The sequence below is a fragment of the Fusarium venenatum genome, assembly GCF_020744135.1.
Source record: "Fusarium venenatum strain MPI-CAGE-CH-0201 chromosome Unknown EDB82scaffold_2, whole genome shotgun sequence".
In the NCBI taxonomy this organism is placed as follows: Eukaryota; Fungi; Ascomycota; class Sordariomycetes; order Hypocreales; family Nectriaceae; genus Fusarium; species Fusarium venenatum.
In genome coordinates, this window is record NW_027072130.1 from 6,583,344 (window position 1) to 6,596,552 (window position 13,209).

Sequence of the window (13,209 nt, forward strand, 5' to 3'; positions counted from 1 at the left end):
AAGAAAGCAGCCACGGGAAGAGACGGGAAGAAGCAAAAATGAGCGCTCGTTCCTGTTTTTCGCCCATTTCATCGGTTCCACTATTGATCCGCAGCTCTGTTTATGGTTAAGCGCGGGATAATCGTCTCTCTCCAACTATTCCATAGTATCTCTACTACTCTTCACTACCCGTCCGTAAGCTTCCGTTCATTCCCTTCCCCATGGAATGAAACCAGTAATTAATTCAACTAATAATTAGTGGATCACATATTCGTTATCTTTTGAGGCTCAACCTACACTCAGACGTTACATGAACGAGGCGTTTCATTAAATATACCGCTTATTTACCTCGTCCGTTCCCCCGCCTATTTTTTATTAGTTCCCTTTTTTTTCTTGTGACCGTAATCTCTTTTTGGCCAGGATCTATTATTGTAAATTTCATATTCCCCTCATCACCTTCATTTCAGCCTCACAGGAAATTATCCACCAACAAAAAAGAAACCGCCAAGATGGACGCCGTACAACAACCCATTGCTCAGCAATTGACTGCACCAAAGGTCACACCCCAGCAAAAGAAGAAGATCACACCCGGTATCTCTCTGGCTGCTGGTGCTGTCGCTGGTGGTATTGAAGCCACCATCACATACCCCTTTGAGTGGGCAAAGACTGTTGCTCAATTGGGCGCAAAGCAACCTGGCGTCAAGACAGCGGGATCACCTTTTGCCGTCATTGGAACCACCATCCGTTCTGATGGAGTTCGCGCCATCTACACCGGATGCTCTTCATTGATTGCTGTATGTATCGCAATATCTAGATGCTGTCCAATTGTGTCTAATCTGATTAACAGGGAACTGCTGCCAAGGCTGGTGTTCGTTTCTTGACCTTTGACACAGTCAAGGCTCAATTGGCCGACTCAAATGGAAAGCTTACCCCAGGAAAGAACATTCTTGGTGGTATGATTGCTGGTGCTGTCGAGAGTGTGACTGTTGTTACACCTACTGAGCGTATCAAGACTGCCCTGTAAGAAGCCCTTATGATACTGTCCGTGACGAAATAAATACTAATAAGTCTCAGAATTGATGATGCGCGATCAGGAACCAAGCGTCTCAATGGTGGTTTCCACGCTCTTCGCACAATCGCTGCTGAGCGAGGTATCCGCGAGATCTACCGTGGTCTCACCTCCACAACCCTCAAGCAATCTGCCACATCTGGTGTGCGAATGGGTTCTTACAACATCCTCAAGGAGTTTGTTGGCCCTGATGCCAAGAATCCTTTCATCACTTTCGGAATTGGTGCCGTGGCTGGTGTCATCACTGTTTACGCGACACAACCTTTTGACACCATCAAGACAAGATCTCAATCTGCCAAGGGTGTCTCTATGGGCGAGGCATTCCAGGCTGTGATCCGCGATGGAGGCGTGAGAGCCTTCTGGAGTGGAAGCACCATGCGACTGGGTCGATTGATTCTGAGCGGTGGTATTGTTTTCACAGCTTATGAGAACATCGCTGCGCTCTTGATGGGTGGCAAATAAAGGGTACAAACGCATATGATGAGGGAGGGGAAAGAGAGGGTAGCATTGGATGATATCACAGCATTTTAGGGTGTTCCAGGTGTTGGTTTTCATTTCCCAAAAAGGGCATTGCATCAGTTTATATTGGATAGAATGAATTTACGCATTTATCGAAGAATTACTGTACGATTGGTATCTTCACATAATGAGTAAATTATATGACGTGCAACTTATTGATTGACTTTCAGTAACCTCAGGGTATCAGAAAAGTTGTCCGCTTGGGGCGTAAGGGACGAAATCAGTAGGTCATTTCATGCAATTTAGGTTATTGTAGGTTATTTATTTCCGTATCCTAAACTGAAGAGGCCATCGTTTCTAGTACTCATCAAAATGAATTGTCTCAGCAGTATCTATGATGGTATCGCCTTTTTCGGATTGAACAATTTAAAACACCAAAAACAAAACTACAAGATAATCATGCTCAATCACCACTTTTGAAACAGTAATCTTGATACACGTGAAGTGGTTGCTTAGATTATTGTTAAGCTCATAACGTCGCGGTCCAGTCACCGTTTAAAAGTAAAAGGCATCATTAAAAAAGAGAGAGAAAAAATCATTCAGAAACGTCTAAAAGTATTTTTTTGATCCTGATATGACATTATTTGTCAGGAAGTTTTTGTAATTAAGCTTCAAAATTAAATGTGTGCTGTTTAATTGAGTGTCAAGTTACCCTGCATTCAAAATGGAGACAGCTTCACGCATGGTGACAGTGCATTTACGATCGGCGTTACCCATAAAAACCGGTAAAATAAAGATATAACCTTGTAGTTAAGCTTCTTTGCCAATACCTTCCCCCACAATATCGTCGATGCCATGAATTGGTCGGCATTGTCTCAGCATTGGCAAAAGCTTTGTTCTTCTCTTGCCCTTGGCATTCATCTTGGTATCGCAAAGTCACTTGTAGATGAAATAACAGATTCATTTGTAATATTCCAGCATTTCTTGTGATAATCCTGTCAGCTAGTCTTTGGCTGTTGGCTCAGATCATCATCCAACGGTACAGTCTCGCATGACTCGAGCTCAATACCTTGCCCTGCACTCGCCACAATTTTCTTTACCGCTGACTGATACCGACAGTCTGTCATCTGCCCAGACTGAGACTTCCCCCATAACTCGGACGTCCCCGCATTGGCATCGTCCCTCTTCGCCTAACAGAGAACACCGACCCGTGGAGTTACCACGTTCCCAGATCCAAGACCGGGGTAACGGGATCGGCGTTCGGAGTCAGATACCAGATACAGCAAAACATTTAACTCCAATTCCCTGTTTAAGCTTAATCTTCAGCTCCCGCGCTTCCCGTACGATATCGCTTACCACATCTCTCGTTTATCCTCCCCAAAAGTGAGATAAATGCCCCTCAAAAACCGGGAAGGCCTTGGCATTCTAGTCCCGCGGGAATCCCCACGATGCATAGATGACAATAGTTTGGCCTAGTCTCCCCAGCTTTGAGAGGTTTTCCCCGCAAAGACAGTCTAACCGCACGATTCGAGGCCCTCGAAAGCTGGGTTCTCCGCGTCTTGGCAGTTAAGCTTAACCAAGCTAGTTCGAACCTTAACGGTGGGTGGGACGAAGGGCGAGAACCTGGACGCTCTGACGGAATTTTTCCTTTGCTTCTTCTCGAATATGTTGAGCCAAGGACATACTCTACTCTCCAAGCTTGCGCCAAGCTGAGTATATAAGCTGGGCATCCTCCTACCCCAGATTTTGAAACAGCAGATCTCACTCTCCAGACACTCAATCAGCTTCTTCCTGGTCTCTGCATACTCTCTTATCTTTACAACTCTTCTCTCTAATCGGTTGCTTAACGCAAGTCGCCACTATGACTGCTGCCGCCAACAACAACAACAGCGACCATGACGTCCGCGACGAAAAGCTCGAACTCGCTGAGGTCGAGGTGGCCGAGCATACTCGCGGTAACATTCCTCCTATTGAGATCCAGGCTCGATTCCCTCTTCTGAGGGATCTGTCCGAGACTCAGATGACCGCTCTGAACAAGAGCGTTCTCAGGAAGGTTGACTGGCACATGATGCCTTGTGTCACTCTCATGTTCCTCATGAAGTAAATCAATACGCACTCAGCCCTATGAAACTCAATAGCTAACAAACTTTACTCAGCTACCTCGATCGAATCAACGTTTCCAACGCTCGTCTCGCCGGTCTTCAGGAAGATCTCAATATGACCGATACAATCTGGAACACTGGTATCTCTACATTCTACGTCGGCTATCTCATCGGCCAGCTCCCCGGTAACCTCATCATGGCCAAGACGAACCCCAAGGTGTTCCTCCCTACTGTCATGCTCATGTGGAGTGCGGGAACCATCTGCATGCCCGCTATGACCAACGGTGTCGGTTTCTGTCTCGTCCGCTTCTTCATCGGTTTGATGGAAGCTCCTTTCTTCCCCGGTCTGACTCTCATGACTTCTTCTTGGTACACCAAGGAGGAGAGCCCCTTCCGAATGGCTATCTGGCACGCTGGTAACACAATCTCCAACATCATCTCTGGCTTTCTAGCTGCTGGTATCCTAGAACACATGGACGGTGTTGCTGGCATGCACGCTTGGCAATGGTTCTTCCTCATTGAGGGTATCGTCTCCGTTCTCATTGCTATTGTCGCCTTCTTCGTTCTCCCCTCTTGGCCCAACGACACCAAGTTTCTCACCGAGCAGGAGCGCGAGATGGCTCAATACCGTATCCTCGTCTCCAATGGTGGTATCGATGAGAAGGTTGGTGGTACCTGGGATGGTGTCAAGGAAGCTGTTCGCGATCCATTCACCTGGTACTTCTGCCTCATGCACTTCGCTCTCGTCACTGCTCAGAGCTTCAAGGATTTCCTCCCTTCCATCATGAAGACCTTTGGCTTCAACAAGATGACCACCTACCTCATCCAGGCTCCTCCTTACGCCCTTGCCTACATTGCCGCCTGTCTTATCGCTTGGTCTTGTGGCCACTTCATGGAGTCTACTTACCACATTGTTATTCCTATCATCCTCTCCGCTGCCGGTTGCGGTATCCTCATCGGTACCATTAACGTCGCCGCTCGCTACATCGGTATCATTCTTCTCGTTTGCGGTACCTACAACGGTCTCAACTTGCAGCTCTCTTGGGAAACCACTGTCGTGCCCGCTCCTCGTGCAAAGAAGGCCGCTCTTATCGCCATCGCCAACTGTATCAGCCAGGTCAGCCATTGGTTCAGCCCATACTTCTACCCCACCAGCCAGGAGCCTTTCTACCGCATGGCTGGTGGTCTCCTCCTTCTTGGATGCGGCCTGACTGTTCTTTCTGTTTTCCTCGTCCGATGGAGGGCGATCAAGCTCAACAAGAAGCTCGACGAGCAAGACGGCTGGACCGAGAACTCTGGGGTCGAGCGCGGCTGGCGTTACAAGTACTAAGTCTTGTGTCAAGCAAGACTCATGGGCGATTATGGTCGGGAAGGGTTTGGTGTGGCGACATCTAGAATGTGTGAAGCTTTGGGTGGACGCTTTAGCATTGTTACGCATCATATTTACGAGTAATGAAATTATGTTTTGATCAACTGCTATCCCATCCTGAACAGAATGAGTGTATATGGTATGAGATTGTCTCGATTAGGATATCAAGATGTAACGAGTAGAAATCATCAACGCTCTTCGTACTGTCGAACAACCTCCACCGTCCGTAAAATATGAGAGTCATCAAGGCTTGCCCCATGCCTTCCGTTCTCATCACCAACACTACTGCCTACAGTGCCAGCATCTCCGGCTCTGATATTAGTAGTGACATATGATTTGCCGTTGGGTATGAGAATGTTCTCATCGCTGCCCATGGTCTCCTTATAGTGAGCACTCTCTGCATTGTTTGTTACGCTTCGCGACCTCTTGTTTGATCCGCTCATCATCTCAAACTGCGACCGGGAATAATTAGACGAGTAGCCCGGCTTGTCCTTGTGGAGAATTGACTTCCAAAGCATTGGCATAAACGGGAAGCAAGCACAGACAAGGCCGATGCCACACTCGGCGATTCTATTTCTGGTTAGCTGCGAAATGACTTGGAGAAGTGCTAATGACTCACCCAGTGAGATTGATTTGGAGAAAGACGTAGGTCTGATCCTGACTTTCCCCATTCTGAATGATGAAGACAAGTCTAACCAGACTGAAAATGCAGGCGATACCACCAACCCCAAAGATAGCGACGATCTTGAGTTTAGCCATCAGCCCTACTTGGAGTTTCTTGGTAAGAGGGCAGGGCAAAAGAAGCACCACGATGTCGCTAAGAAGGCTGATGATGTTGTCGACGAGAATGAGAACACGCTGATTGAAACATTCACCATCGGTTGTGGCCCCCCAGAACATAGGTATGGGACGGCAGATAAACATCTTGAGAAATAGCATAATGACATAGTAGATACCCATGACGATCAGGAAGGCGTAGATCCATTTTACGTAGGTCTTGTATGGGGCAAAAACGCTGGCTAAGAAGAGCAGGATGGCAGCTTTGATGGCGAAGACTGTTGGGCCGTAGTTGACCATGGTGGCATAGACTGTCTGAGGTAGAGTTAGCGTATGTCATGTCGCATTGAACCTGAGTTCAGTCAACCTACTTGGCTGTACTTGGGCACAAGATGCTCAGGGACATCCCATTGATGTAAGCCTCCTCCATATCTTAACACTGCATGCTGTTAGCTTTGCACTCTTCAGAGGCGTGGTACGAAGTACTGACTCAAAAGGCATATCACACAATACCCCATGAACCCAATCTTGACAGACATGTTAGTGGATAAATAGCGTGGAGGCGGTAGAAAAGATAACCTACATATCCGATGACACAAGCAACTGTATCTCAAGTTAGCATGCATAAAATGGGAGGAATGGTTTTGATCATACTGTCATCTATCCGAAGCCTCATAGAGAGCATGTAACGGGCCCACAGCCGAAGAAACATGAAAATGGAGCAAACCGACATGGCAATCGCATTCGACACAATGCATATGTAATACATTTCACGATCAGGGTTTTCAAAGTTTGACTCTTTCCCCGGTGGGGGCTCCATGCCTGGTTTGACCATGTTGGCTCTAAAGATGGATATCGTTGTATCCAAACACTCGGAAAAGTTCTAAGCGATACTTCGACGAACTAGTGCTTGCTTTTAAGGCATTTTACGACGATCATTTTAGCTGAGGGGAGTGATATAAAGTATATCAACAAAGCATCCCCTGCTCTGCTCCAGGGGCAAGAAGCTAATACTGAAGTGGCATGTCTGCTCGATGAACGGACATCAGCGGGCTGTTACAAGATTATTGGGCTGGGATATTTAGGTAATGTATGTCATAGTGGGAAGGCGCTACAGACAATCTGTAATGAAAGATGACAGACAACCGGGTGATTGCTTTCCGAGCCTGCAAGGATTTGGGCGAGTCACAGAACAGTCTCGGCTTCGAGGCAAGATGTTTGCCCCTGAGTGGCGCTGCTTGGCCGATTCACGTGCATACAAAATATCGATTTTGAGTTGAAGATTCCTCTTGTCGCATTTCTTTGAATACTGAGATCAGGAATTTGGGGTTGTAGGATTCGATTGGCTAAGCGAGTTTGTATGGGCTGAAGGATGGCGTGGGACGCGGCAGAAAAGACTGGACCTTGTTGGTTGAGCATTCGGATATTTGATGACTTGTCGAAGTTTCATGCTAAGACGCTTGGAGTATGAATAACGGCTTCTAGGCCTGTTGTAGCCGACATGCACATCAAACGTAGATCACTTTGCGGTCGGATAGCCTACATAGCTCTAATGTCTGTCAATACGCTGAAGATATGTAGCGTAGCACATACCCGAGCATGTAAAAGATTCTTGCATAAAGATCTTCATGCTCACCATACATATGTAGAAGGTAGAAACTGCCGAGATTAAATGCTGAATCCTATTTCCCAACCACGGTACTCAAGCACGTAAAGAGAAAACAAAAAAGCAGAAAAATATCCTGTTGGTTAGTCCAAGGTTACATGGCGCCCAGACTCGTCAATGATCGACACATAAATCCCCACCGCGGCTTCGGAAGCGGCCCGTTGACGTCTCAATTGCGGAGCCTCGAGGGAAGAGACGAGGAAAGAAAGTTGATGATATGATCTTGGCATGGAGGGTCGCTTGTGTTGTCAAATATGACTGAGCTATTGTTCTCTCAGCCACGGTCATTAGTTTCAGGTAAGATGCAAACGAGAGGCGACAAAAAGCAATTATGACCTTATAATTCTGACTGTTGGCGACGGATAGGCTAATTGTGAGTCGTGGACCCTTGTTTGTTTGCTTCACATGCATGCCTGTCCTCCGAGCCGAGTTCCCGGCCAGACTAGAAAATGGCTTGCGCATTTGGTGGAGAAGAAATGCCACCCTTCATATTAAACGGCGATGAAACCATAAAAAATGTCCAACGGTTCAGCTGTTTGCACGTCTCAGCCAGTTTCTCAAGATCAAACAATTCACCTGTAGAGTTGGTGAATGCGATATCAACAAGCATTAGAGAACCTACCAATCGGCATCCCCCATCCAGCTAGCATATACTCGTGCATCAAGATTGTCCCCTCGGGAGGCGGATATACCTGAAGCCAAGAACCATTAATCACCGAAAGCCAAGCATGTCCAGGCGGCAGGGACTTACCTCCCAACTAATCGCATCGCCAGCCACAGCCGCAAACCCTGTATTCCATACCCACTTGAGCACGTCCATTGTTCCTTCGACGCCTGCGTGCTTGGGACTTGTGCTGACAGCGTAGGCCTGCTTGGCTGCTACGTCCATTTCATGCTCCCACTCCTTGATGACGCCAATGCGAATGAGAAGAATGTCGCCACGTTGGAAAGTGATATTGCATTCCTTGGCAATTTTCTTGATCTCGGCAAGCTTGATGGTGTGTTGAGAGAATGTTGTGTATTTGATTCCTCTTTTTTCGGCCCATGATGCATAATCGATTAGAACGCCTCGGCCTGGTTCGTAAATATCTTGTTGAAGCAGCTGAGTCCGAAGTTGAGAACTGACCTGTAATTCCTTCTTGAGCCCAATGATGAATACCAATTCTGTCGTTGGACCGGTCCAGAATCTCTTCTTTAGTAGTCCCGCCATAAAACACACGCTCCATACTACCCTTCTCGCGAGGCATGGAGAAGTGTCGCAGACCATCCCATTGGCTACTTTGCTCTGCAAAGCCATTAGTACAAGATTTTTCACCAAATTCGAGAGTACTGACGTGGGTTCATAACGTAGATGTCATCAAATGCCACACCGTCCAGCAAAGGCACCATCTTCAGTTCACATGGCTGTCGATTAAAACAAGCATACTCAAGCTTATTCAGATCCCAACCCAAGTTAACTCGTATTCCTGTCTTGATCTGACTCTGTGCTGCACTTGCGACACGCTCGGGCGTAAGGAGGACAAGACGGCCCAGACCTTCTTCTCGACTACCTGGCTCTCCAATCCAGACACGTTTGGGGTCAGGAAGTTCGTCCCAGCTTTGTTCCATAATAGAAGGATCCATTGTGCTGGAAATGAGTATAAAAATATTAATGAGTTCAGCTAGGAGATGCAGGAACAATAAGATGCTGCACTTGATCTGGTCCTTGTTTATACGCACAGCAATCGTGATCCCCGTCTACTTGCGTCAACGAGCCGCTTGCCGTGCCGGAGCCCAGTCCAAAAAGAGTCAAAATGGTTCGAGTTTTCGCAAGATCCTTGATATACCCACCACTCGTTAAAAGGTTGTTGTGTGAAATGCATGTTTGTCGTTGATGCCCTGCCACTGCATGCAATCCGAGTGGACCTCTTTACAGTCACAATAGGAAAGCCACAGCGCATATCCCTGCAGCACAAGAACTGATCTGACTCTCGGCAGGTCCAGCACGCTTCCGGTGATCGGCAACCGAGTTTCTGGTTAGGAGTACAGTAAGTAGTAGTGTCAAAAAGACCCAGGACGACCCTCTTTGACAAAAAGTAAATGCCGATCAGAACTTTGGTTTCTGCTCAATCCGTGTTCTGTACCTTCTCTCTTCTTTTTGCTTTTTTCCCTGATTCTCGTATCTGATCGAAATTTCCGTCAAGTATTGTCGCTGGGTTACAATGCCACAGACAGGGAATCAGACGAGCTTGTACAACAAGCTTGTCATCACTTTTGTTGCTATTGGCGGTACCGTGCGTTGACTCTCTCCATTATTGCTCCTCAAGACGGTATACTAATTTTGCGCTTAGACGTATGGATATGCCGCCTCAATCATAGGAAGCACGATCGGACAACCAGGCTGGTATCAATTCTTCAATCTCCCTCAAAATGGCGAACCCGGCTACGATACTATAACCACACCAGCGATTGCAACCGCCAATGGCCTCTTCTCTGCTGGTGGCGCCGTCGCTTGCCTGATACTCATGTGGGCTTGCGACTACTACGGGCGTTTGAGGAGCATCCAATTTGGTTGCGCATTGGGTATTCTCGGTGGTGTGCTTCAATGCGCTGCTCAGAATCTTGCGTAAGCTCTTTTATAGACTGCGAGAAATGCGCGCTCAAGGCTAACGTGTTTGAAGTATGTTCCAGGCTGGTAGATGGATCATGGGAATGTGTGTCGGTCTTATGGCTACCGTAACGCCCATGTACCTCTCCGAGATGTCCAGCCCTCTAGCCCGAGGCTGGCTTGTAGGTCATCATGCGATCTTTCTTGTCTTCGGTTACATGCTATCCTCCTGGATCGGTTTCGCTGTATACTTCTCTTCAAATCTCGAGTTTGGATGGCGCTTCCCATTGGCGTTCCAAATCCTCCCACCAGTTGTGCTTCTTGCCGGTTCTCCATGGATCCCGCGCTCGCCTCGATGGCTCATGTCCAAGGGCCATCGCGACGAAGCATGGTCAGTGCTCGTGCGTCTTCGCAAGTCGCCCAATGACCCTGAAGATCTGGTTGCGAAAGAGGAGTTCTACCAGATTGACAAGCAGCTTGAACTTGATGCTAAAAAGCTGGAGGCTTATGGCGGGAACCCTTGGAAGGCCGTGCTGAAGAAGAAAAGTTATCGCACTCGCATGATCATTGGATTCATGACGCAGTGGGGTGCCGAGTTTGGAGGTCCTCTCATCATTGTAAGTGCCCATCTGTTGCTGGAAGCGCCTTTACTCACCGCCGCAAGAACAACTATGCTGTCATCCTGTATACCAGCTTGGGGCAGACGGGCTACATGCCTCTGCTACTCTCTGCCTTGTGGTTAACCACCGCTGGACTCATCTACAACCCTGGTGGTGCTTGGCTCCATGACAAGGTAAACTCCCGTCGCAAGATGTACATGACTGGTTTTGTGGGTATCGTCATTACCACTTCTGTCTATTGTGCCATGATCTCGTTGTATGCTGGTACAGACAACAAAGCAGGTAATGCTATGGGCGTCTTGTTCATGTTTTTGTACCTTGCTTTCCAAGGAACATTCTGCAACACAACAATGTATCTCTATGTCTCAGAGATCTTCCCTACCGAGATCAGGTCCATCGGTATTGGTTGGTCACTGTTTGGGCAATTCGCTGGTAAGTATCAACAACATCTTTGTCTCTATGTATGACCAAACTGACCCAACTAGCCACCATCATCCTTCTCCAATCCGCCCCCATTGGTTTCAACGCCGTGGGATGGAAGTACTTTCTTCTCGTCATTTGCTGGAGTGTTCTCTTCATCCCAGCTATCTACTTCTTCTGGCCCGAGACAGCGCGACTATCTCTTGAAGAGATTGGTAAGCAATTCGGAGATGAGGTTGCTGTGCATATAAACGATGCCACGGATGAAGAGCGAGCTGCCATTGACAGGAAACTGATCTCAGAAGCCCATGCCAGAGACAAGGGTCCGGCGACTGGCGTAAATGATGTCCCTTCCAGCAACAGTAGTCAGAATGTTTCCTCTGAGAGGTAGATTGCGCACACAGGCGCAGTCGATTATGATGATGGTCAAAGGGTCACGATAAATCTCCCGGTGAGATATTCAGTTAATAGTAGAAATCCATAATAGCTTTGTTGATACGATCTGATTAATTCTCATGAGCATGTGATGATACCATTCTTAATTGAACTACTGGAACACCTACTACACCCGAATCTCATCGTACTCATCTCATCGCGATCCAAACGGTGTTGGCAACCCTTTCCCCACTACTGGGTCAGCAAACAAGATCTTTTGGCTTCTTTTCTCATCCTATCGAAAGCGCAGGGACAACAACCAACTCTGTGATTTGTGACAGGCTGGTTACGGTATAGGATCAACCCTGCACAATTTCACATGTAGACCGACATGTTATGTCACAGGTCCAATCCACGGTCGTTGGATCGACAAACTGCAAAGGGGAGAGAACATTCCACTTGCCAGGATCTGAGTACTTTTTTAATTTTTATAGGCGCGGGATCTTCCGGCCCTTGTTTCTAATCCCCGAGAGGAAGAGACCCTTGTTGATGCAGAACTTGGCATTCCATTGTTCTTTGCTATTAATGAGGGGCTACCTGTGGACTTCCATGTCATATGTCATACAAGTGCGACCAACATGCATAACATACAAGGGTTTCGCCTGATATCTCAAATTGCACGGCCTCCATCAACATCTAGGTTTACACCAGTAATGAATGAAGATTCCTCACTCGCAAGAAATACCGCAGCTTTGGTAACATCTCGGATCTCTCCCATACGGCCAAGTGGTACGTTGCCCAGAGCCTTCTGTACTTCGGGCGTGATTTCTTTGCCAATAAATTTTGGAAGAAGACCTGTCATTGTGGCGAGAGGACAAATTGAATTGACACGTATGCCATCTGGGCCATATTCTGCAGCGAGACCCATTGTTGCCTTTCGATTGTCAGTTGTCTCTTGTCTCTTCCATGGGGACAGAAGGATGCATCGTCCTTCCACTGCATACCAACTCGTGGCCATGAAGAGTTTACTTACGTTTGTGATGGCTCCCTTGGAGGCGTTGTACCACACCAGTCCGGGTCTTGGGCGATGCGCACCCACAGAGGCAATTTTGATCATGGAACCCTTTGTGCCCTGCTTTTTGACCTGCGTTGTGAAGGCGTTGCTTCCGAGAAAGACACTCTTGACGTTGACGCTCATGACCTTGTCAAACTCGTCCTCGGTGACGAGATTGGTGCTCTACAAACCATAACGTCAATGAACGGCCTGTAGTCATCCGTTCCTCGCGTGAAACATACCTTGTTCTCATAGCTTGTTCCCGCATTATTGACCAAGATATCAATGTGTCCCCAGAGCTGGACTGCCTTCTCAACTGCACTTTGCCAATCTCCTGCTTTTGTGACGTTCATGGTCTGGAACGTAAAGGACTCGGACGTTGTAGCGACCTTGTTGCCGGCTTCTTCATTGATGTCGCAGATGAGCACTTTGGCTCCCTCTTCAGCGAAATGCTCTGCGATGCCTCGGCCAAAGCCAGACGCAGCGCCTTCAGTTTGTGTCAGCTACAGTATGGGAACACGATGATGCGTAGAGACTGACCTGTAACAATCGCGACTTTTCCGTCTAAGCGTCCCATTATTACTGAATGGAGTATTGTAGAATCTTTATTGATGATAATTGAAGTTCTGTGATAATTATAGCTGTCTCACTATTGACCTTGTTGGTGGGTGTCCACACTACTGAGATATGTTGGTTGCTTCACCCTCTCATAGATGCAGATCTTGTCTGTCT

At 47.5% G+C, this 13,209-nt stretch overlaps 6 protein-coding genes across 6 annotated transcripts; 3 read left to right on the forward strand and 3 right to left on the reverse strand.

The window, feature by feature from the left end:
• The first annotated feature begins 174 nt into the window (after positions 1-174).
• On the forward strand, positions 175-1,773 carry EDB82DRAFT_500243 (mitochondrial carrier domain-containing protein). The gene is made up of 3 exons (XM_025735546.2): positions 175-773; positions 827-999; positions 1,054-1,773. Exons 1-3 carry the CDS (start codon positions 489-491, stop codon positions 1,508-1,510), a joined length of 915 nt encoding a protein of 304 aa, XP_025586242.1. The 5' UTR covers positions 175-488; the 3' UTR covers positions 1,511-1,773.
• A 1,358-nt stretch (positions 1,774-3,131) lies between these two features.
• Positions 3,132-5,045, forward strand: EDB82DRAFT_178563 (major facilitator superfamily domain-containing protein). The gene is made up of 2 exons (XM_025735547.2): positions 3,132-3,607; positions 3,664-5,045. Exons 1-2 carry the CDS (start codon positions 3,369-3,371, stop codon positions 4,937-4,939), a joined length of 1,515 nt encoding a protein of 504 aa, XP_025586243.1. The 5' UTR covers positions 3,132-3,368; the 3' UTR covers positions 4,940-5,045.
• Position 5,046: 1 nt separating this feature from the next.
• EDB82DRAFT_178475 (uncharacterized protein) lies at positions 5,047-6,765 on the reverse strand. Its single transcript, XM_025735548.2, has 6 exons — positions 6,410-6,765; positions 6,339-6,358; positions 6,246-6,282; positions 6,127-6,194; positions 5,598-6,070; positions 5,047-5,548 (listed from the first exon to the last, which is right to left on the reverse strand). Exons 1-6 carry the CDS (start codon positions 6,588-6,590, stop codon positions 5,167-5,169), a joined length of 1,161 nt encoding a protein of 386 aa, XP_025586244.1. The 5' UTR covers positions 6,591-6,765; the 3' UTR covers positions 5,047-5,166.
• Positions 6,766-7,863: 1,098 nt separating this feature from the next.
• On the reverse strand, positions 7,864-9,044 carry EDB82DRAFT_475681 (uncharacterized protein; the record flags this gene model as incomplete). Its single annotated transcript, XM_025735549.1, has 5 exons — positions 7,864-7,997; positions 8,044-8,113; positions 8,173-8,495; positions 8,548-8,706; positions 8,756-9,044. 5 exons carry the CDS (start codon positions 9,042-9,044, stop codon positions 7,864-7,866), a joined length of 975 nt encoding a protein of 324 aa, XP_025586245.1.
• A 391-nt stretch (positions 9,045-9,435) lies between these two features.
• EDB82DRAFT_500252 (general substrate transporter) lies at positions 9,436-11,551 on the forward strand. Its single transcript, XM_025735550.2, has 5 exons — positions 9,436-9,694; positions 9,752-10,026; positions 10,082-10,625; positions 10,673-11,060; positions 11,114-11,551. The coding sequence occupies exons 1-5, from the start codon at positions 9,623-9,625 to the stop codon at positions 11,437-11,439; spliced, it is 1,605 nt and encodes a 534-aa protein (XP_025586246.1). The 5' UTR covers positions 9,436-9,622; the 3' UTR covers positions 11,440-11,551.
• A 542-nt stretch (positions 11,552-12,093) lies between these two features.
• On the reverse strand, positions 12,094-13,054 carry EDB82DRAFT_525006 (uncharacterized protein; the record flags this gene model as incomplete). Its single annotated transcript, XM_025735551.2, has 4 exons — positions 12,094-12,357; positions 12,457-12,660; positions 12,720-12,964; positions 13,018-13,054. 4 exons carry the CDS (start codon positions 13,052-13,054, stop codon positions 12,094-12,096), a joined length of 750 nt encoding a protein of 249 aa, XP_025586247.2.
• Between the last annotated feature and the right edge of the window lie 155 nt (positions 13,055-13,209).

Excerpts from the sequence above, each read along its gene's own strand:
- EDB82DRAFT_500243 (XM_025735546.2), top strand. The coding sequence starts at position 489 with ATGGACGCCGTACAACAACCCATTGCTCAGCAATTGACTGCACCAAAG. Across the intron at positions 774-826 it reads GATGCTCTTCATTGATTGCT|GGAACTGCTGCCAAGGCTGG; the intron begins GTATGTATCGCA and ends TCTGATTAACAG. Across the intron at positions 1,000-1,053 it reads GAGCGTATCAAGACTGCCCT|AATTGATGATGCGCGATCAG; the intron begins GTAAGAAGCCCT and ends AATAAGTCTCAG.
- EDB82DRAFT_178563 (XM_025735547.2), top strand. The coding sequence starts at position 3,369 with ATGACTGCTGCCGCCAACAACAACAACAGCGACCATGACGTCCGCGAC. Across the intron at positions 3,608-3,663 it reads ACTCTCATGTTCCTCATGAA|CTACCTCGATCGAATCAACG; the intron begins GTAAATCAATAC and ends AACTTTACTCAG.
- EDB82DRAFT_178475 (XM_025735548.2), bottom strand. The coding sequence starts at position 6,590 with ATGGTCAAACCAGGCATGGAGCCCCCACCGGGGAAAGAGTCAAACTTT. Across the intron at positions 6,359-6,409 it reads GAGGCTTCGGATAGATGACA|TTGCTTGTGTCATCGGATAT; the intron begins GTATGATCAAAA and ends CTTGAGATACAG. Across the intron at positions 6,195-6,245 it reads TTGTGTGATATGCCTTTTGA|TGTTAAGATATGGAGGAGGC; the intron begins GTCAGTACTTCG and ends AACAGCATGCAG.
- EDB82DRAFT_500252 (XM_025735550.2), top strand. The coding sequence starts at position 9,623 with ATGCCACAGACAGGGAATCAGACGAGCTTGTACAACAAGCTTGTCATC. Across the intron at positions 10,626-10,672 it reads TTGGAGGTCCTCTCATCATT|AACAACTATGCTGTCATCCT; the intron begins GTAAGTGCCCAT and ends CACCGCCGCAAG. Across the intron at positions 11,061-11,113 it reads ACTGTTTGGGCAATTCGCTG|CCACCATCATCCTTCTCCAA; the intron begins GTAAGTATCAAC and ends TGACCCAACTAG.